The 21266-nt window shown below is 39.2% G+C and overlaps 1 protein-coding gene across 1 annotated transcript; it reads left to right on the forward strand.

The window, feature by feature from the left end:
* Positions 1-1247: 1247 nt before the first annotated feature.
* Positions 1248-14152, forward strand: RTL4 (retrotransposon Gag like 4). The gene is made up of 2 exons (XM_038586590.1): positions 1248-1298; positions 10157-14152. The coding sequence occupies exon 2, from the start codon at positions 10412-10414 to the stop codon at positions 11318-11320; it is 909 nt and encodes a 302-aa protein (XP_038442518.1). The 5' UTR covers positions 1248-1298; positions 10157-10411; the 3' UTR covers positions 11321-14152.
* Positions 14153-21266: the final 7114 nt, after the last annotated feature.

Raw genomic sequence — 21266 nt, forward strand, 5'->3', positions numbered from 1 at the left:
CCAATAAAAAATAAATTAAAAAAAGAAAGCTAGGCAGAAGCTATCTTTCAGTAAAGTCACATTACTGCTCATCTTTTTGTGTCCCCAGTTATTCTTTGGTCACTCCAAAGATCTAGGCACCATCCTAGATACAGAGGTCATCAAGAACACAAAAACACAAGTAGGTGGAAATGACTAAACATTATTGGAAATATGATCTATGAACAAGATGAGAGAAGAAGACATGGCTTTGCTGATATCTGGGGCTCAAGACAGAAGGGGTTTGCAAAGTAGGTATTTGAAGTGCATTATAAGCCAAGGCCACACATACAATGACAGCATTTTCTCACCTGTAATGGATGTGAAGAAGGAAACTATTTGTGTGTCATCTATAAACTATTTCTCTGCCATAGCTCTACTTAGAATATCATCAGAGTTATCAGCCCTTCTAACAATAGTTCTCCTTTCACTTTTCTTCTTGCTTTAGACAAATTTCAAGCAGCTCAAGAGACACACTCCTTGAAAGGCTTTTTATTTTTTATCCAACTAGACTTGTGTTAGTCCTGAGTCATTAAACTTTAGAGGGAAGAATACTTACTGAAAGTTTCACATTCATGCTTATTTGATCTTCCCAAGCTTAATATACAGTTGTGATCATTATTAGTTATTTTACAGGTGAGAAAATTATGGTATGTTAGGTTAAAAAAACTTGCCCAAGTTTTCATGACTAACATGTGGACCTAATATTCTGAATTATAACTACAACCCAGGCCTGGGCTCTTAATCCCTTGCCAATCCCTTCTATCTCAGACTATTAAAATGATAGTTATCTCTGATTACATGGTTATTATGACCCATGTACTGTGACAAGCAATTTGCATACATTAGTAATTCTGGAACGCCCATGATCTATGGTGGGCTTATTATTATTTTCCATTTCCCTACACAGTGCATATAATAGACATGCAGTCAATTTTTATTATATGAATGAATAGATATGGCACATCTTATGATAAAGAATATGAAGCTCAAAAAAAAGGAAAGAAAATGAAGCTCAAAGAGATTAATTTGCCTTAAGTCACACAACTCTCAATTCTCAGAGCCCAGAGCTCTACCACTCTGTGTCTGTCCCAGTGCCAAAGGGGTGGAGAATGTCAGCCGGTGAAAACAGAGCACTCTAGCAGGAAGAGCACAGAATTAGGGTTACTGCTGCTGCTTGGGATGCTAAAGAATCCCACCTCTTCTCACTTTGTCTTTTCAAATCTTCCAGAAACTATCCCACTGTGACCTGATACTGCTTGGGACACAACATGTAAGAGGTAAGTAATTCTCCTATCTTCACTTGAGAGTAATTGAAAATATCTTATCTTTAAACAACTCTTGTCTGGATGATTTTGTATTTGTTTTATTTCCAAATTTGCTAAATAATTGTCTTGACCTAGGGCCTGAGCTAATCTGAAACTCTTCTAAGAAACTAAACAACCCATTCCTCTAGGCAAAGTACATTCTCAAGGGTCTCTGAGGTTTTTCACTGCTCTAAGGTCATTGAAGTGTAGGACTGACGTATTGCCTTCCTGAGCATTAGTCCCACTGACATAAGTCTTTGTCTATATTTCTACCTGGTTAACTCAGGCATCTATAATATTAAAATATACTGAGATACATTGGAGCAGGGATGGGTATTTTGCTCACAGCAGAGAAAAGTAATAGAAGAGACATATAGGGAGTGGGGAACAGTAAGACCACCTTGGCTAATATCTAGTTTTAACTATGGCTGTCATGGACAGATACTATAATTCTGGCAAAGAATTACTGAGCACTTCTATGTTTAAGGAAATATGCTAGGACTTGGGGACACAGAAATGAAATTGGTTGATTCCTCTCCTGTTTAACTCAGTCTAGTAGGGAAAACTGGCATATAATAATTAATTATAAGTGATATGAGCATTGCAAAGGAAAAACACTAATGCAGGTTATATGCTAAGGGAGTTAGCTTAAGCTTAAGACACTTGTTCCACACCAAGAGACTTGGGTAGAATCACCTTCTCCAGAATCCCATGATACTGGAGCTGGTAAGAATGATATTTGATACTCAACCTTCCAGTGTTTGCAGAAAATATGAACTCAGTGGCTTCTACCTCTGATGTCTGCTGGATGCAAGGAACTTTACACATAGTGTCTCAACTCATCATAGCTACTTTGCAATATAGATTTTATAAAAGTGAAAACTGGGGCTCAAAGTGATAACATGCCCAAGGTCTCACAGCTTTGGCTTTGAATTCAGATTGGGATTTTAATGTAAATTGTGTCTAACTCCAGAGTGCATGATTTTTCTACTGCTTTGGACTATTTCCAGGATATACTGTTATGAGAAAGAGTTGAGGATTCTAGTCCAAGGTCTAATACTAAACAATTGTGTGTCTTTCTTGACCTGTTGGAGAGAATGTTGAATACACCCTTGCCTATTTCATAGTTTATCAAGATGATGATGAGACAGGAGGAGAACACCTAGATCACATAAAATGTTCTGCATATGTGTGGGATGTTACCAATTATTGAATGATATTAAAAGGTTGCTTCTGCACTATACTCTACAATCCCTATATTGCTCATTTACTCATAGTCAAGGCTGGGAGGGGAGAGAAAGTCTGACTAGAAAGGGTATGGAATTGAAACTTAACAAAGAGAGTCATAAATATGACCAAAATCATTTTCCATTTCTTGAGCATCAAATTCTTCATCTGTAAAGTTGAAACTTTTCTCTAACCTGTGACTATTAGAAGGCTTCTTGTAATTGAAAAACATGATATATACTAAGTTGCTTATATTAAGTTTTCTCCATCTTGAACAGGGCCACAGGTTGCATACATACCACAGGGACTTGAAAATGCAAAAAAAGTTTAAATCTAAGTGGGCTAAACTCTGTCAGCTCATCAGTTGTAAGTGGTATTCAGCACTAAGTGAATTGCACTTAATGAATTAAAGATGAAAGAGACAGCAGGGAGCATGAATGTGGGAGAAGACCTTTAAATTTAAAGGGCTAATTTTATGACTATTTGAGATCTGGAGATCAGAATTTTTTCCATTCTTACCCTAATAGTTTGTTCAAAACAGCATATACTGTTTGAAATGATGGGGGCATTGGGGATGGACAGAGAAGCCACGCTAAGCCCTCAAACTGACAAACAGTTTGGCTGTGAATCTGAGGATCAGATTCTAGATTGTATATAACTCTCAGTCAGTGTCATCACCCATATTTCAGCTGTGTCCTCAAGCAAGTTATAGAAGTTATAGAATTTATAGCTTTGAAAGGACTAGATCATCCTTATGATGCCTTCTTCTTATCTGATTCTTGGAATCCCCACTCTAACTCCTTGCCCAGTGTATTCCTAACTCTGCTTACATTCTTCCAATGATGTGGAACTCATAACTTACTTTATGAAAATGCTCATCTTATCTCCACCCCTACCCTCCCAAATTCATCTTCAGTTAGTTCTTTCCTTGCCCCTGAGAACAAGTATTCTACATGAGAGTCCCTCAGAGAAAGTTATACATGTATTACCCTTCTTCTTTGCCCCTTGATTTGACTTAATATCTCAGTGCTTTGGTTTTATGGCCTGGAAAATGGCAAAACTGTGGTCAACGTTGAATGAAGTAATGAATATTAAAGTGGTTTTTAAGATATTTGAATCTTTATACACATAGTGAAGCTCAATGGGGATGGGAAACTAATCGTCCTTTTTTGTTGCTCTTGTAATATCTTCACATATTGATTAGATGGTGCTTAGGTGGGTATGGTAATAGCTCAACCCAGCTTTACTGAGATGGTCTCAATTAAAAATATTTTATCACATTGTTCTTGTAAAACGTGGCGAATTGCAAATTCACTTTTGTATAACATCCCCTCAGCCTGCTTTCTTTTTTCTTAACTTTTAAGTCATATATATATATATATATATATATATATATATATATATATATATATGAATTTCAGTTTCAGAACTCCAATGGCAACTTCATTCCTGAATTATGTGACAGCTGTGAAATTTACTAATCCAAACCACGCTGAACACTTGTCCATTTTTTAGATTTAGTTACAGTATAGCTAACATAAAATGTTATATTAGTTCCAGCTGTACCATATAGCAGTTCAACAGTTCTATATACATCACCCAGTACTCATCACAACAAGTGTGCTACTTAATCTCCATCACCTATTTCACCTCAGACTGCTTTCCTGAACCTAGAAGTAATACAGAAGTCTTTATCAGACGCCATAATTTGTTTTTGATTGAAAATAAAATCACTGAATATATGAAGCTTAAGGAAGAAGGGAAAACAGGAGAATGAAAAGCTAAGAACTGGTAATACCAATGCCTGCAGGTCCTTCTCAAGTCCAAGCCACGTCTACTGAGACTCTATGCCCCCAGTTGCTTACTCAGCTTCCTCCTGTTTTGACAAGATTTTCATGACTAGATTCCAAGTCTTCTTTTTCTTCTCATAACTTTAACATCAGACTACCAGTTGAGATTCTTTTATCTATCAACACAGATTTGTATAAAGCTTATGGGACCAGCCCTGTGCAAAATATTATGGGGATTCAAAGGAAAGAGGCTTCCTCCTGGAGAGCTCATACAATCACATGTCCTTCCATAGCTCAGGGAATGAGATATTAATAAGGGCTGAGTAGTCAGAGGAGGCTGCATCAAGGAGACTGAATGTGAGCTGGGCATAGGGAGAAGAAAGAAAGAGGCAGTCAGATGAGGGGAGAGAGATTAGAAGCAGAGGTGGGCATGATTGCATGTCTGGAAGTGGAGGTAGGGGCTTGATTTCCTTATTGTGGAAGATGCAAATCATTATACCTACTTCATAAGACTGCTATGAAGATTATGTGTTCTGGTAGAGATGTGGCAAATGGATGTTGAACACATTGCATTTGTTCTTCCACAGTCTGTGGCAGACACTGACAGTTCTTCACTTCATTCTACTAGTGAGGCCAGCCACAAGTCCAGAATACTTTTAAATAAGGCTCCAGACAGCTAGTACCAGGGTATATAAAGTGGCATAAATTAGGCACTCAAGAAATCATAAGTGTTATTACCTCAAAGACCCATACAGTGTCTTTGAGGATAAAAGCAACTTGTCTCTTCCATTCTTAGCAAATACAGATACAAACCTCTTCATTTCCAGTGTGTCAGAGGCCCACCATGTCCTCAACACTTGTAGGATTGAAATGAGACTTAGACTCAATCCTGCTACAGAGCTTGTCTGCCATGTGTTGTAACATCTTCTGTGAGTTGTAAGTACGAGCACACTTGATCTTCAGGAGTTTGCAAACTTCCAGGACACAGCTACTTCCACTGAAATCATGATTTGGTGAAATATAGACCCATATAATGTTGGTACCCCTCAGGGGCAGAACCAAGTAGGCAAATATAGTAAAGAGGCAAAATGGAGTCTGTTTTGGAGTTTTTTTCTTGGACTCTGTGTAATGCTCTTTTATATGTTGATAATATTTTATTCACAATGCTCTGTTACTGTCTTAGGATGCCTGTCCAGTGGATAATCTTGCCCTCGGCCCGGCCTCCTTATTTTTGCCTTTGTATAAAAACTCACCCATTCCTTGTAGGTGTTCTCTGCTGGATTGAGAGAAAATAATGATGCAAATGGGTCATTATTGCTGGGATGATGTTACCAGCCAAGGTTCTAGCTGGTGACTGAGCAGGATCATTCAGCCATGTGACATGGCTGCCAGCAGAGACAGTAAGCAAAAGGGAGAAGGCAGGAAAAGGAGGAGACAGGGAAATATGACTTTAGGAGGAATGTTAAATAGGTGCAAAGAGGAGGAAGGCTGGTATAGCAAGTGTGGCTCCTTAATGGAGTTATGCACAGTAGAAAGGACAACTGGAAAACTGCCAGGGAATACTTGTAGAGAGTATTCATGACATGTTTAACTTCATAAGCAGCTTGTCCATGGGGCCAGCTGAGCCAGAAGAAAGGTTGAAGGTTAAAGGAAGGTATGAAGTCTGAGACATAACAGTGGCCAGGTTGATCCCAGCTGGGCTGCTGTTCTATCTCGAATATGAAGATATTTGGATGGCTTTTCTGCCTCACTCATAGGCAGAGCAGAACAGTGCAAATCTCCCAACAGGAAACATAGAACCTGAGAGCAGGGTCAGCTTATTTGTGACCCTCTCTCTTGTCCCCAAGCTAGCTACTTTTCATATTTCTGAGGCAGGCCTGCACTAGCCCACTGTTTAGATATGACCATATAGCCTCAGGAAGAGCCTTGGAAGGAAGCAACCCACATATCACACACTTCAGGTGCCACTTTTGGAACCAAATAGTTTCTACTTTCAAAAATTGTAGATAGTGCTGAAGCAGAAAGTATCTTTTGAGCATATTCAACCAAGAGTTTCTCAAGCATTATCAGAGAAACTTGTGCATCAACATCATCTGCAGGGCTTGATTAAAATGCAGGTTATCTGGTCTCATCCCTGACCCACTGAATTATACTGTCTAGGGTTAAAGCCCAAGAATCTGCATGTTAAAATCCCAAGAGATTCTTATGTACCCTGAAACTTGAGAATCTCTGACAAATGTCAGAGCTCTGTCTGGACAGTCACCCAATATTCCCAAGGTAAAATCTGAAGATCTCTTGCCACAGTCACTTGGAGTGCCTATAAAAAATATAGATTTCTGGGTCTCCTTCTAGCTCTCTTGAATCAGAATGTTTTATATGTGATAAAATTTGAGAAACCCAATCTCTTCATTGTACAGCTACAGAAACTGACCTAGAGAGAGGAAGTGACTTTCCCAAGGTTGTCTGTCTAAATGATGGTAGAGCTAGCTAGGGTCATACCCAAATCTCTAGACAAATTTAAACAGTATACACTTATGCTACTTCTTGAGTGCTGTTTATGTCTCAGTTTAGTTCTCATGGCCAAAGCTACCTTTAGATCGTCTGGAGTTCAGGAGTAAAAATGCAAGTGCTCTGGGTAGTTGGAAGGCAATAGTTGAAAGCTTCTCCAAAGGATTGTGTAGAACACCTTGAAAATTAAGTAGTGAAAGGACAAACATCTCTCTTATAAGCAGCAAGGTACTTCAGGCTCTTCACCAAATGGAGTTTCAGAGGACTCCAGCATGGAGTAGTTTCATGCAGGGAAACAGTCAACCATGACCTGGAGTCAAACTGAACACAAATGCCCAAATGGCCTTTTTAGTGTTTACTAAACCTATTTTTGTCTTGCTGTTTTTGAAGTTGAAACACATGGCAGTCAACTAGGAACTTAAATGTATGCAGTTTTTGTCAGGCCTGGCTCAAGCTCACTAGTCTGATTCCCCAAACCTGTGCGTTTGAGGTTTCAGCTCAGTCTCTGCTTTATCTCCCCAAGATTGAGGTCTGGCGCTCCTCCGGACTGGCATGCTTGACCCCAGGATCTACTGGAACAATCTGATAGAAGGCCATTGACCTCTAAAAGGAGAGCTATTTCCAAAATGATAAGACAAGATAGATTTTCTTTGAGAGATTAAACAATTGCCTTCGACAACAGTGCCATTGTATGATTAGCATCTGGGCAAATGCTTATAATTTTGGCAAGTTTTTCACCAATGCTACATAATTAGAAAAATTATATGCTCTGCCACCTTGAATACATAATTCTATTAAGAAACAGGAGATTACTACAGATGTTCTGGAATTGCTAAGGGTGGAGGGGAAAGGGCAGAAGGCAGGAACAAAGAAGGAAAAGTTAAAATCGCACTTTTCCAACCCAAAGAGGATTTTGGTAGAAAGGTCCATACCCTTTATTTTCATTTTTAAAATCTAAAAGCTCTGTAAAATGGAAGCTATTTTTCATTAATTTAGTACCAAATATGACCTAAACTGATATTAACTTAGTCTTAGTCTCTTTTAATATGAATATCAGACATTTTTCCTGCAGAAATGTTAATGGCTTAATTTGGGGATATTTTTCCAGATACCACTGGGAGTGTTATATAATAAACAGTACATACTCTGTGTTACCTTTCAAAAATTTTTAAAAATTAAATTCTAAAACATAGTCAGATAACAGGCCATGGACCTAGCAAAATGATAGCTAAATTTATGAAGCACCTGTCATCTGCATGAAGCTGCCTAATCTCTTTTCATTTCATTTAGTCCTCACAACACTATGAGGAAGGTATTAAAATCACATCCATTTTTAAGTTTGGAAGCTGATTCTTGGAGAGATTAAGCAACTTTCCAAAGTCCCACAACTTTTGGCCAAGCCAAGATTTGGACCCATGTCAGTCTGACTCTAGAATTTACATGCTAAACTCTTGCACTCCACTGTCTGTGAGAGAAGTACAGTTGTGAAGAACAGTGTGGGCTCTTTGTGGACTTTATGCAGAAGTAGAATGGGCTGCAACCTATTATTCTATGTCATTTGAAGGCCTCCTGCTTACAAATATGTACCCTCCCCATTCTTACTTCTCTGTGATGCTATAATATGACTATTCCTTGAGGTTCATCTGGGTGGCTTTTTCACAAGGACTAGAACCGTCAGAAATCTTTGGGGCAGCTTGTTAAATGTACAGATTCCTGGCATCCACCCCACCTATTGAATCAAAATTGTTGGGGATTGGGACCAAGTTGTTTCTTATGCACATTAAATTTTGAGGAAATAGTGAATGACTTGAGAAAGGCCAATTACTAACCTTCATTAATTAATTAACATCTTACATTTCAATGACACCTAACTGGACTGGCAGGAATAGACTCACTGATGGGGCCCTGGAAAATGGAAAGGTAGACTAACCAGAATGGTGAGCTATGGAAAGGAAGGAAGAAAGAATATGACAGTATCTCCCTATCTTGGCCATATATGACAAAGAGCCTCACCAATGGTATTGTTAGCTGCATTGGTACAATCTTGGGAGTATTTCTCTCTCTCTGTCACTCAGAGAACCATCTACTATCTCACTGATACCACAACCCTCTGAAGTAGACAAGATAGTCATCCTCATTAGATGAAAGAGGAAATTGAGACCCAAATTAGTTCTTTAATGTCATGCAACTAATTAATGCCAAGTTTCTGGCCTCCAATCTTATACAATTTCAGTCTTCCAGTAATCTATTCCACAGGTCCAGAGAGGAAGACCCATCAACTAAAACCTAGAGAAAAAAAATATTACATTCAATGATGCACATTTTTGCCCACTAGTGGCCAATGTAAATACAATTAAATGGTATGCTACACAAGGAAAGGGCAATTAGGGGAATTACACTACAAAATAGTTCAACTTATATGCCGTATATTTTAGGTTTGTTTTTAACTCTAACGGGTTGCTTTATTCTTATTATCAGTGCAGGGATGACTACTAAACATTCTGATCTTTATACTTTGAAGAATATTCTGTTCTTGTTTACTAAATTCCCAACTTCACCTCTACATCTTGCCTATGGCATCTTAAGCTTCTTCATGACAACCAAATGTGACTTTAGATAAGGACTAGGAATCTAGAAAAATATGGATTAACTACCCCTACAGCCATCAGATCACTATAGCAATGCATGCTGGGATTGGAGCATTGAGGTTCAAGTCCAACCAGTCATTATTTCAAGTAGGTCAACATGCTCTCCAGAGCAGCTTTTCTCAAATTTCAGTGCATATTTGAATCACCTGGCAAATCTGTTTAAGTGGAATACTAATTCAGGAAGTCTGGGGTGGGACCTGAGAGTCTGCATTTCTGACAGTCTCCCTGGTAATGCTGATGGTGCTGGCTCCCGGATTATATTTTAAGTAGTAAGGGGGCATGAACCATCATCATGCTCAAGTAACATGTACAAATGAGCACATCTGTGGTCCTGAAAGAAGTGCTGTTTTCAACAGCAGTACTGATGAGTGTGCCAGCTCTGATATTAAGTAGTTGTGTGACCTTGGGCAAACATCTTTACCTTCCTGGGTCTCTGTTTTCTCATTCATGAAATTATGAATTTGGCCTGGATAATCTCTAAGATCACTTTGGGTTATAAATTTCTTTGATTTTCTGATAAAAAAAGAGGTACTTTAGAATCAAAGTCTTAGTTTGAGGGCAAATTTCCCCTATATTACAAGGAAAGGGAGTGGAGAGAAAAATCTATTGTGACTTTTGTATTTGCCTTCTTAATTCCAAATCCTCTATGTGTCCTAAGGTAATTTATCACTTCTGAATGTGCAGAACATTGGCATTCTCCATGAGAAGAGGTAACAGTGAATAGTGGACAACAATTTTGCATCTCTCGAATTCAGCTCTCAGCATCCCTTTGCAACTGTTTTGTAGGTAGCAGTTTTGGCTACTTACTCATGACACTATCTCTCTGATGATAGAGGAAACCCTACTGTCCACACATTGGTTTCTAGTACTGGCACTTTATTCTACCTAGTCTCACTTGATTCCAGAAGACCCAATGGAGAAGTACACAGAATCACCATCTACCTTGCAAGTAGAGCATTCCTCCCTTCAAGTAGAGAATCTGATTCTGCCACCACAAATACAGCATCTGACTGAAGAAAACCTTGATCTAAGGGGCCAAGTCATGCCAACCCTGACCACCCCAGTGATGTCTGTAACATGTTTACTTGAACATCTTTCTCAGTTCCACAGTGACCCTGCCAGTATCTCAGGATTTCCTGCAAGGTTGACAACTCTCAAGTTCCCCAATCCTGCAGATGATGTCCAAATCAAGTTATTTTTTGACTACCTTTCTCAGCAGATGGAAGGTTGTGGAGTCATATCCGGGTCTGACCAGAACACTCTGCTAAAACAGTATGAGAAGTTTGTTCTTGAATTCCAGCAATCATTTGGTGAGCCTATAAAACAGGAAATAGACCCTCTGAACAAAGAGGATAACTCCTCTTCTCAGCAGGATGCTTCTACTTTCCAGCTCCTTGCTCAAAATTTGATCTGTAATGAAGCCAATCAGAGTGATCACTTACAAGAAGGACTAGCTGATTCCATCCACAATGAAGTGAGTGGCACAGATATGATGAACAACCTTCCAGACCTGATCACTCAGTGTATTCAGTTGGACAAGAAACGTAATGACAGGCCAGAGCTTCTTCAGTCAGAGACCCAGTTCCCAATGTTGGCTTCCCTGATCCACCACCAAGCCTTTTCCAGCCCCACAAATCTGCCACCCAAGGAAGAACCTATACAGTTGCGTGGAAGCCAGCCACCTCTCACCTCAGCCAAACGAGCCCGCCAGCAAGAAGCTCAGTTGTGCCTCTACTGCAGCCAGGCTGGTCACTTTACAAGAGATTGCCTCGCCAAACGTTCTCGAGCCCCAGCAAGGATAAATAACTCAACTCACCAGTAAGAGAGCAGGTCATTTTGCAAAGTTATATCCCTCTTACTTCCAGCCTTAAAGATTTATATTCTGCGCTAGCATTTAAAATACAGGTGGGGAACTATGATACAACTTAATAGACAGTCATGAACTCATGTACTTCTGGGAATTTAAATAACTAGGTCTTGTTCATTTGCTCACCCATCACCAAACCAAACCCAACTCAACAATAAGAAAACAATTCACTGGCACTTCTGCAGGTGGTACCAAATTCCCAAGAGGATTGAAAGTCTGTAGGCAAAACTCTGGCCAGTCTGAGCCAATGAAAACAACCTTGGACGTGCCCTGGCAACCCCATTCCCTCCAATGGGTGAGATCTGGGTTGAGTTTGTTGGCCTAAGTCTTCTGTGCCTAAGATTAGGCCCAAGACTTTCACCCTCACCCTCATTGGTCTGCATTCTAGTTCCCTGTTCATTTAGGAATCCTTGGTTGAATTCTTAATTGCATTCCATATCCTACCAACATTTTTCTACTGGAGGCTGGAACCTGCTCCACCTATTGACTGGAGTCCAGCTTCAACACAAACCAACCTTCATGGAAATACAACTCTACTACCATTCCATACAGTTATGTATTTTGTTGCCATTTAAAAGACTTCTGCTTGCTCAAAAAACCTGGATCTCTTAGCTATTGACAAACCAGATAGCATGGCCATTTGGAGACTCTGATTGGACCTGTCGGTCCACTTCCTTGAGAACTAGCCTTTCAGGCATGTACATATTTTTAGCCAAGCCCTACTAATTCCATCTTACTCCCCAATTCCTCAACAACCTACTTTATGCTATAGCATGGCTAATGGCCAAGTCAAAATGGCCAGGTCTAGGATAATGACCTCCGATAAATATGAATGAAAGTTGGGGAAGGAGTCTCATCATAATTATGTCTACAGCCTGTCCTTGTTGCCTTACCTGGCAGGTAAGGGAATCTGGTTAAATAAATCTCTACTGAAGACCCTATAGTAGTTTCTGACTCTAGAGGCTTCAGTGTGGTCACTATTTGGGATCATTGCCATTGATGTTAAGTTGTATATCCTTATGGACCACCTCTGGAGACCCTTATCTAGTTGAGAATTGTGAAAAGTAAATAATGGCAGACAACTGTCTGAACAATCCCTTCTGACAAGTCCTGGGACATGGACATCAACACCATTGTTACATAAATCTTAATTTGATTGAGGGGTTTGATTGCTTGTGTTGTGCTCTTGGCACATATCAGCTCTATGTATGGATTCTTAATGCTTCTGAATGAAAGTAGTGCCATGCTTGAGACACAAAACTCTCTATAATGTTAAGGATAACTAGTGACAATTGATGTTTGCTAGTAATAGTCAGTCCTCTGTTCCTTGCTTCTTGGTGTGGATGTATGTCCCCATAATTGATTTTAGATTAAAAGAAAGATCAGTAATTCCTTATTCCCTAGCAGCCATCAAGACCTCTCAGAACATGAAGTGTCATTGTACTTTGGCCTTGTTTCTGGGGAATTATGCTAACTTTGACAATATTTAAACCCACTTAGGCCCTTACCTCTTTCATCCAGTAGCACTAACAAATAGATCATTTTTCCCATCAGTGCCTCACTAACCGCTGTGCCAACCCTTATTTGCATTTACAAGGGGTCTCCTTTATCAATAGCTTGCTATACTTTCCACTTTACTCCACATGTTCTCATAACAAGGAAACCTGGATGCACATATTCCAGTTGTGCCAAGAAATTCTCACTGTGGTACTGGGATTGTATGAAAGCCTCTAACAAGCAGATCTATTTAAACTTTAAGTGTCTCTGGGATTACTTGGAGGTATCCTGATCTAGCACCCCCAATTCTGTAACAAAATAGTAACCCAGTAGCCTCCATTCACTTTCCTTACTGACCCCAGTATGGTCTCAGAATGCTGATGGGAATCATTCAGTTGGCTTCATCACCAATCTTTCTTATCTTAAGGACATAATTTATCATTATGTGCTCTCTCACAAAGATGCATTACCTTATTTCCTGTTTGGACCTTCCCTTTGCAGCAGCATCACCTTCTTCTCCAAGAAATCTTCAGATTTCACAGCCTCTCAGAACAGATAATTCATTTTGGGCTATAAATCCCCCCATTTCAGGAAACCCCTTGTTGATGAGTTCCCAGTCAAGGAATTCTTGTGCTCTATGTGATACAATTCAACAATCAGAATGAGCATAGAAATAGGATACTGGGATAATGCTTAACTGTCTACTAGCTAGCAACCATTTTGTTTACCTCTTCCAAATTTCATCATAAAAACACCATCCACTTCAATAGAATAAACTCATTATTTAATATAAAGTTACACAGATGTTTTTCTAAGAACTTATACCAAGTTAACTTATCTGAGAGTGAAACTGATTAAAATCTACTGAGAACAGATGAGAGGTAACCTACTTGAAGATGTAGTCTGCAAAAGGCTTGAGGAGTCCCCAAGTCCAACCAAGATTGTAGTTTAAGGAAGGCAGATCTGCTACTTGATTGATGCCATCCAGCAAGATAAAATCTAATCATTTTATGATAAGTCTGAAGAAGGAATTTTTAGTGATAGAATGGTCTTCAGAGAATCTAGAAAAGGGGGCAATTAAAGAGTCATAGGGCATTGGTAATCTCTAAACTCAAAGAGGGGATGTTGATTATATATGATTTACCAGGTCCACATAAAGTGAGATGGCCATTAAGATTGCCACCTAACACCCTTGCTGTGACCCCATGTAGAAGTAATCTGATTGTAATTATGTTCCCATATAAACTTTGTTATGGGGAGAGAACTCACTAACCAGCTGACATGGAGTATTCTAGCCTATTTTGCAGTTAATTATCATTATAAGTAAATAAATAAATAAATATAAATTTGCTTTTGAATCTTTTTTTTTTTTTTAGTCCTCCAGATTCTAATCTACCACTGAGTGCACTGGAAAAAAAAATAATATTCTCACTATAGAAAGTCATCACCACAGTGTGAACCATTGTGAATTCACTGAAGATTGGCCTCCCTGGGAGCTTTACATCAACAGTCATCCTCCTTTTATTCTTTCTCATTTGTCTACAGCTGTAATAAAATTCCAAAATGTTTATGGTTTTTAATTCCTGCAGTTACCTCTGCTCACACCCAGAACCATGATACCTGCCATAAGTAATTGCTTCTTATAATACTACACAGTTCACCCTAACCATTAGAATATATCGTCATGGGTAATGACATAACACATGACTATGAGCCCCTGACAAGCACATTTAAAGAGGGAGGAATGTATAATTGTCCTTTCACCACCTCTAATCTGTCCAGATGGCAGCACACAGGACCCATGCTGTCACTGCCTTTACCTCTATCCAGGATGGTAAAACAGATATTACCCTTTTCTTGACTTGGGAAGATCTTTTCCATCCAGCATCATCTAGCCTATGACCACAATAGTCATCCCTGAAACAAAATAGAGCATATAGGTATACTAGCCTCTTGGCAAATCTAATACCACATGCTCTTGAGAGAGCTCTGGGAACTTAAGTCATATTTGTAAAGCCTTCTACATTGGTGGGTATGTTTCATTGCCTCCCTATGAAGCTTCAGGTCTCACTTGGCCAAGAAAATTGAAAATCCTTCAAGGGAATATAGTGTCATGGATCTTCAATATCATCTTCATGCAAGATTCACTACCCACATTTAAAAAAAGAAGTCCCAGAAGTGAGTTACACTATTTAGCAGAGTCAGTAGAAAGATCTCGGTACACAGACCATGCTGTCCAGCCATTGTTTGCTGCTATAAGTTTGAGCATTTATGCACTAAATTGTCTGTATTACTTCCTGGTATTGGCTTTGGTTCTTGAGTTTACTTGAACTTGCTTCTTGCACGCTAATTTCTAGTATATATCTAACATTGCACTGGTTCTCTTATTGGTCCAGTTCAGTGAAAAGCCTAGTTGTGACTGTATTCCACCAACCCCATTTGCTTCATAGTAACTCAGTGGAGAACCATGTAGAATTTCAGTTTTCCCTGTGAATGGAAGACTTGTCCCTTTGGGCATAAAGTCTAGCTTTGTGTGCATCTAAAGAAAGGGAACTAGTAGTTGGTGGATGCCTACTTTGTGCCAGGCCTTGTGCTGAGTAATTTAATTTGTTAATGATGCTCATTTAAGTTCACATTACTAAAAAATGGAATATCCATTTCGGCATTTAATGCTCAACATACTTTTATAAAGTCAGTGTGATAAATTTGAAGATAGAGGGCCCTCATACATTCACCCATATAAACCATTAATCTCTCCAGATGCCCTTTCCAAATCTTCTCCAGCTCTGCTCTGTATTTAGTGAAGTACAATCATTACAAATGCATGCAGAATTCCAGGTGTGGAGACAAAATAATTTTTTATAAATTTATTTTTTATTGGTGTTCAATTTGCCAACATATAGAATAACACCCAGTGCTCATCCCATCAAGTGCCCCCCCTCAGTACCCATCACCCAGTCACCCCCACCCCCTGCCCACCTTCCCTTCCACCATCCCTAGTTCGTCTCCCAGAGTTAGGAGTCTCTCATGTTCTGTCTCCCTTTCTGATATTTCCCACTCATTTTTTCTCCTTTCCCCTTTATTCCCTTTCACTATTTTTTATATTTCCCAAATGAATGAGACCATATAATATTGAGACAAAATAAATTTGAACAAAATAATTTTTAAAAACTTACTGATGGTTTTTAAAAGGCATCCAGTAATTCTGGGGAATTTTTGGGTTTCATCAGTATCTTGAGAGAAGACTAATTGTGGACTCTTCTCTGAAAGCTGCAATTCTCTTTCCTAAGTTGTAATTGATGACACAAATCCCACTACTCTAAAAATATAGTTGGAATGTTTTAATAAATATGTATCCTTAAAACAACACTACTGTGTTTCTTCCCTCTCACAAGATTTTCCTATAGTTTTTTCCTACTGACATTCATCATCATCATCATCATCATCATCATCATAATAATAATAATAGCTACAATTTACTGACTACTTACATACATACATGCCGGGCATTATACTCTGATTTATGTGCATTTTCTCTTTTAAATTTCACAATTACTCTCTTAGATATCTTTTATTATTATTTCTAGTATGCAAATGAGGAAATTGAGGTGTAGGGTAATTAAGGAAATTATCCATGGACACAGAGCTAGTGAGTAAGAGGCAAGACTCAAATCCAGATACATTCTAAAAATAGAGCTCATATTCCCACATAGTACATTACTTATCCCTCTATAACAGGATTTGACAATCTACCGCCTGTGTGCCAAATCCAGCCTACTGCCTCTTCTAAAAATAAAGTTTTTTATTGGCACCCAGCCAAACACATTTATTTACCTATTTTCCATGGATGTTTTCATGCTAGGATATGTATGGCCCATTAAACATATGGGCCTTGCTTCCCTTTTTTAAAAAAAGTTTCCTGCTAACTATCTTGCCTTTAAAAAAAAAAAGTTTCCTGACCTCTGATCCACAACATTTTGAAGTAGTAAATCAGGCCAGCCTTTGGGGCATCTCACTGTTTATATTTCTCCTTTCAGATGTCCTATTTATTCTTATTTTTTGTTTCTCATTTCTAAATTAACCCCATATTCATGATAAAACCATGGGATTTGGGGGCACCTGGGTGGCTCAGTCAGTTGGGTGTCCAATTTAATTTCAGCTTGGGTCATGATCTTGGCGTTGTAGGACTGTGTAGGGCTCTGCACTCAGCACGGAGTCTGCTTTTCTTTCTCTCTCTGTTTCTTCCTCTTCCTCTCTCTCTATGTATATCTATGTTGCTCTATCTCTGAAATAGATAAAATCTTTAAAAAAAAACTTAAACAAAACAGTGGGATTTTGTAGAGGCTTGTAAAGGATGCTTTTGGTAGCCTAAATAAATATATTTTATTGGCACCCTTTTATCAACATGCCTACTTTCTGCATCAAACAACTCTAAGAGATTGTCTAGGTGTGGTTGTGGGGGGCATTTGCTGTTTACCTCCCCAGCAAGCATTTTACCTTTCCAATAGACCCTAATTTTCATATAGACTCAATTTCTTTCCCACTTCAATCCACCTTCCTGGCTGGAATTCCACCTCCAGCCCTGAGACCCAGGCCTAAATCAATGGTCACACAGCATTTGCCTGACTATAGTGACTACTCCAGGTGTGGACTTGTATCCTAAACGTACAAGTCAGAGTGAATTTTATGGCTTTTCTTGGAAATGTTGTACAAGTGCTCTCATTTTTTTTCTACTGGAATGGGATATGGAAAGATATAGTCTGGAATACTGCTGACAGCCATCTTTAAGTAAAAGGAGAGTCCATTCACGAACCCAGACATCCTGGGGGCACCTGGGTGGTTCAGTCAGTTAAATGTACAACTCTGATTTCAGTTCAGGTCATGATCTCAGGGTCATGAGATCAAGCCCTGCATTGGCTCCACACTAGGCATGGACCCTGCTTAAGATTCTCTCCCTCCCTCTCCCTCTGCCCCTCCCTTGCTCTCTCTCTTTCTCTCTCTGTCTCTCTCTCTCTCTCTCTAAAACAACAACAACCACAATACAGACATTTAAAGAAAGCAGAACTTAGGGGTAGGGAGAAACTAAATCCTGATGATGGTTTTTGTTTTTTGTTTTTTTTTTTTAACACTCCCTTTTATTTATTATAGTCACAGAGAGAGAGAGGCGCAGAGACACAGACAGAGGGAGAAGCAGGCTCCATGCACCGGGAGCCCGACGTGGGATTCGATCCCAGGTCTCCAGGATCGCGCCCTGGGCCAAAGGCAGGCGCCAAACCGCTGCGCCACCCAGGGATCCCCTGATGATGGTTTTTGAATCACAAAATCTAGCTATGCCTGATGATGTTTAGCCATGTAAGTGAATAAAATCCTTTTATAGAGGCATAGTAAGTAGAACTTTCTGTGTTTTGAAACCCAGAGTCATGATAAAATGATTTTCCCTATGGAAACTATACTACTTTTAGCCTAATATATCAATTCACGTAATCAATGCCTAGTAATGGGGTGGGAGGAGTCTTACATTGCAGTGATGGTATTGGGAAATCTTATGCACTCTTTCCTGCTTTTAACACTCTAATACAGAATCTTCCAGCTTAATTCCTGAAGGATATTTTTCCTGGATGTGGGACTTAGAGTTGATAGCTCTTTTCTTTCAGCACTTTAACAATCTTGTGCCACTTTCTTCTGGCCTCCATAGTTTCTGATGATAAATCTGCTGTAAGTTGAACTGTTATACCCCTCCCCCCCCCATATCCCACTCTCAGCCAGGTGTTATTTCTCCCTTACAGAATATTTTCTTCTGTCTTTAGTTTATAGAACTTTGACTAAGAAGTGTCTTGGCATGAATTTCTTCAGATTTACCTACTACTAGCATGTCGATCTTTTATTTTGAACCCAGTAACTTCTAAATAAATGTGACTCTCCCTGGGAAGAGTCTGCATTAAGCTTTGTCATTAATTTAAGACCAAGTATAAAGACATGTATCACCCACTGTGTGATTCATGTGGTAGCCAGGCAAAGGTCACAGAAAGAAGAAACCTGAGCTAAGGAAAGTAAACTTCCCCCTCTGAGGGTTTTGCTATTGGCTTTAAGTACTTGGAGACCTGACCTTTAATCTCGTGTTGATTGCTATTGAACTGACAAGAATTTTGAGCTGCCCCACAGTGATCTCTCACTGACTGAGGTATCTACCCTGTTTATTCTCCTGAGGACAATCTTAAGTAAATCAATGGAAGTGGCCATGTCCAGACATGCTGGCCTGGGAGCCTCTATACAGTAGCATTTTATTAATACAATTACATTTCCAAAACACAGCACATTATTCCTAGGCTAACATAGTAGTCCCTGAGCCCAATTCAATGTTGAAGCAGGAGAAATGGTTGCGAGCCTTAGAATATGTTTTCTATATCTTTTTTTCCTGTCAAAGACTGGGAGGCTGGCTTTTATATGTCCTCTAGATTTGAATCTAAGCACTATCTTAGTAATTTAGACTTGTTGTGACAAATGTTTTAGGAATATAACTTCAGTGGCAGCTCCTTTCCCTAGGAAAAATTAATGTGCTATGTATCTGTCACAGGTGGGAATTTTAATAAAGTTACTGTTCATTTGGAGAATGTAGACAAATTAATTTTTGACAGCCCCAAGGCTGGTAAAATTACCACATATGTCAGTGCCTATTTTTGATATATGGCCTTGATTAACACCCAGATGCCTAAGGATCCAAGCAGTAAAAAGTGAGAGGTGAGGTGGAGCCTGACATCTGTATCCCTGCCATGGCTTTATTTGGGGTTGACAGGTTATATATTTCAAGCAGTTAATGCACACTGAGAGCCCACTATGTGCCAGGCATGGCAGGGAGGCAGAAATGGCTAAGATAAGGCCCTTGCTTACAACATGGCAGGGTGGATGAGACCTTTGATGACGATGATAGGTATAATGAAGAAAGTCAGAGCAACCTTTAACTGAGTGTTTACTGTTTGTCCAGTACTCAGTGTTTTACAGGCATTATCTCATTTACTCCAAGAACCCTATGAAGTATGCATTTCTATGCCCATTTTGCAGATTCAGAAACACATTTAGAGCCAGCAAGCAGCAAGTCCAGCATCATACAACCAAGATTCACATCTGGGTTTGCTTGACTCCACAGCATCAAATTTTAACCACTGTGATATAAATAACTAAACCACAAGACCGCCCATAAGACAAATCTGGAAGAGATCTCCAAAAAGCAATCAATTCAAGTGTTTTTCAAACTGGAAGGACTTGGGAGTGATGGAAGCCAATTAGAGATCCTAAAACTAAAGAATGCTGTATGGCAGTGGAGAGGCCAGCACTGTTCTCTGAGAATTGATTTAAGGAGCAAGGCAAGGTAGCTTTCCTTTCTGTTTCCAGTGCTCTTTCAAGGTCATCTTCTCCCAACCAACAAGGAGACTGGAATTCACATACTTCAAAATCCTGGCTGATGTCAGCACTCCTGGAAAAATCAACTTCAGATTTGAATTTGGCAGACAGGACCTTTTACCTCATTTCTATCCATTCTTTGGACAATCACTTATTAAGCAGCTATGGACAAAGCACTGTGTTAGCCATATTTAGAAAAAAATGAGATGAATAAGACATGGTCCCCATACTCAAATTATTTTCTAAGGTAGGGGTCAACAAATTTTTTCTGTAATGATTCAGAGAGTGAAGCATTTAGACTTTGAGGGCCCATTAATATTTGTTACAACTCTCAACTGTGCCATTATAGTGTAAAATTGGTCATAGAAAATACATAAACAAATGGACCAACAGAATTTTATTTGCAAAAATAGGCAGTGAGTGGGAGTTGGCTTGTAGGCCACGATTTGCCGACTTCTTTTCCAAGGCATGGTTCTTAACCTTGGTTATACATTAGAATCATCTGTAAAAGTTATAATAAATGCTGTTGTCTGGGTCTCACTCCTAGAGATTCTCATTTAATTGGTCTGGCATAGGGCTTAGACCAGGACTCTTAAAGATCTCAGATGATTTTAATGTACTGATATTATTAAGAACTACTGCTTTAAAGGACAACAGACTTGTTATTAGCACTAGTATGAAACATGGGCCAGAATGGAGGTGTGAATAGGTACCATGGGAATGTAGAGAAAGCAAACAACTGGTTTCAACTAAGGAAATTAGGTTAGTCTTTCTGGAGATAGCACATGAGTTAACAAATGGAAAAAAGGGGCAGTTTAGGCGACATCAGCACATTACTGTTATTATTACCCGTAGTCATCTGCAAAGCTCTTGTCTAGGTGCTTTATATGCATTAAGACACTGAATTGTCACAACCACCCTCTGAGGCAGATATTATTATCATTTTTTATTAGAGGAAACTAAGACTCAAAAACAGTGAGAAATCTGACTTTGGTCACATGGTTAG

Source organism: Canis lupus, chromosome X (assembly GCF_011100685.1).
Source record: "Canis lupus familiaris isolate Mischka breed German Shepherd chromosome X, alternate assembly UU_Cfam_GSD_1.0, whole genome shotgun sequence".
NCBI lineage: Eukaryota > Metazoa > Chordata > Mammalia > Carnivora > Canidae > Canis > Canis lupus.

What these genes read in the sequence shown, in the direction of transcription:
- RTL4 (XM_038586590.1), top strand. Translation starts at nt 10,412, where the DNA reads ATGGAGAAGTACACAGAATCACCATCTACCTTGCAAGTAGAGCATTCC.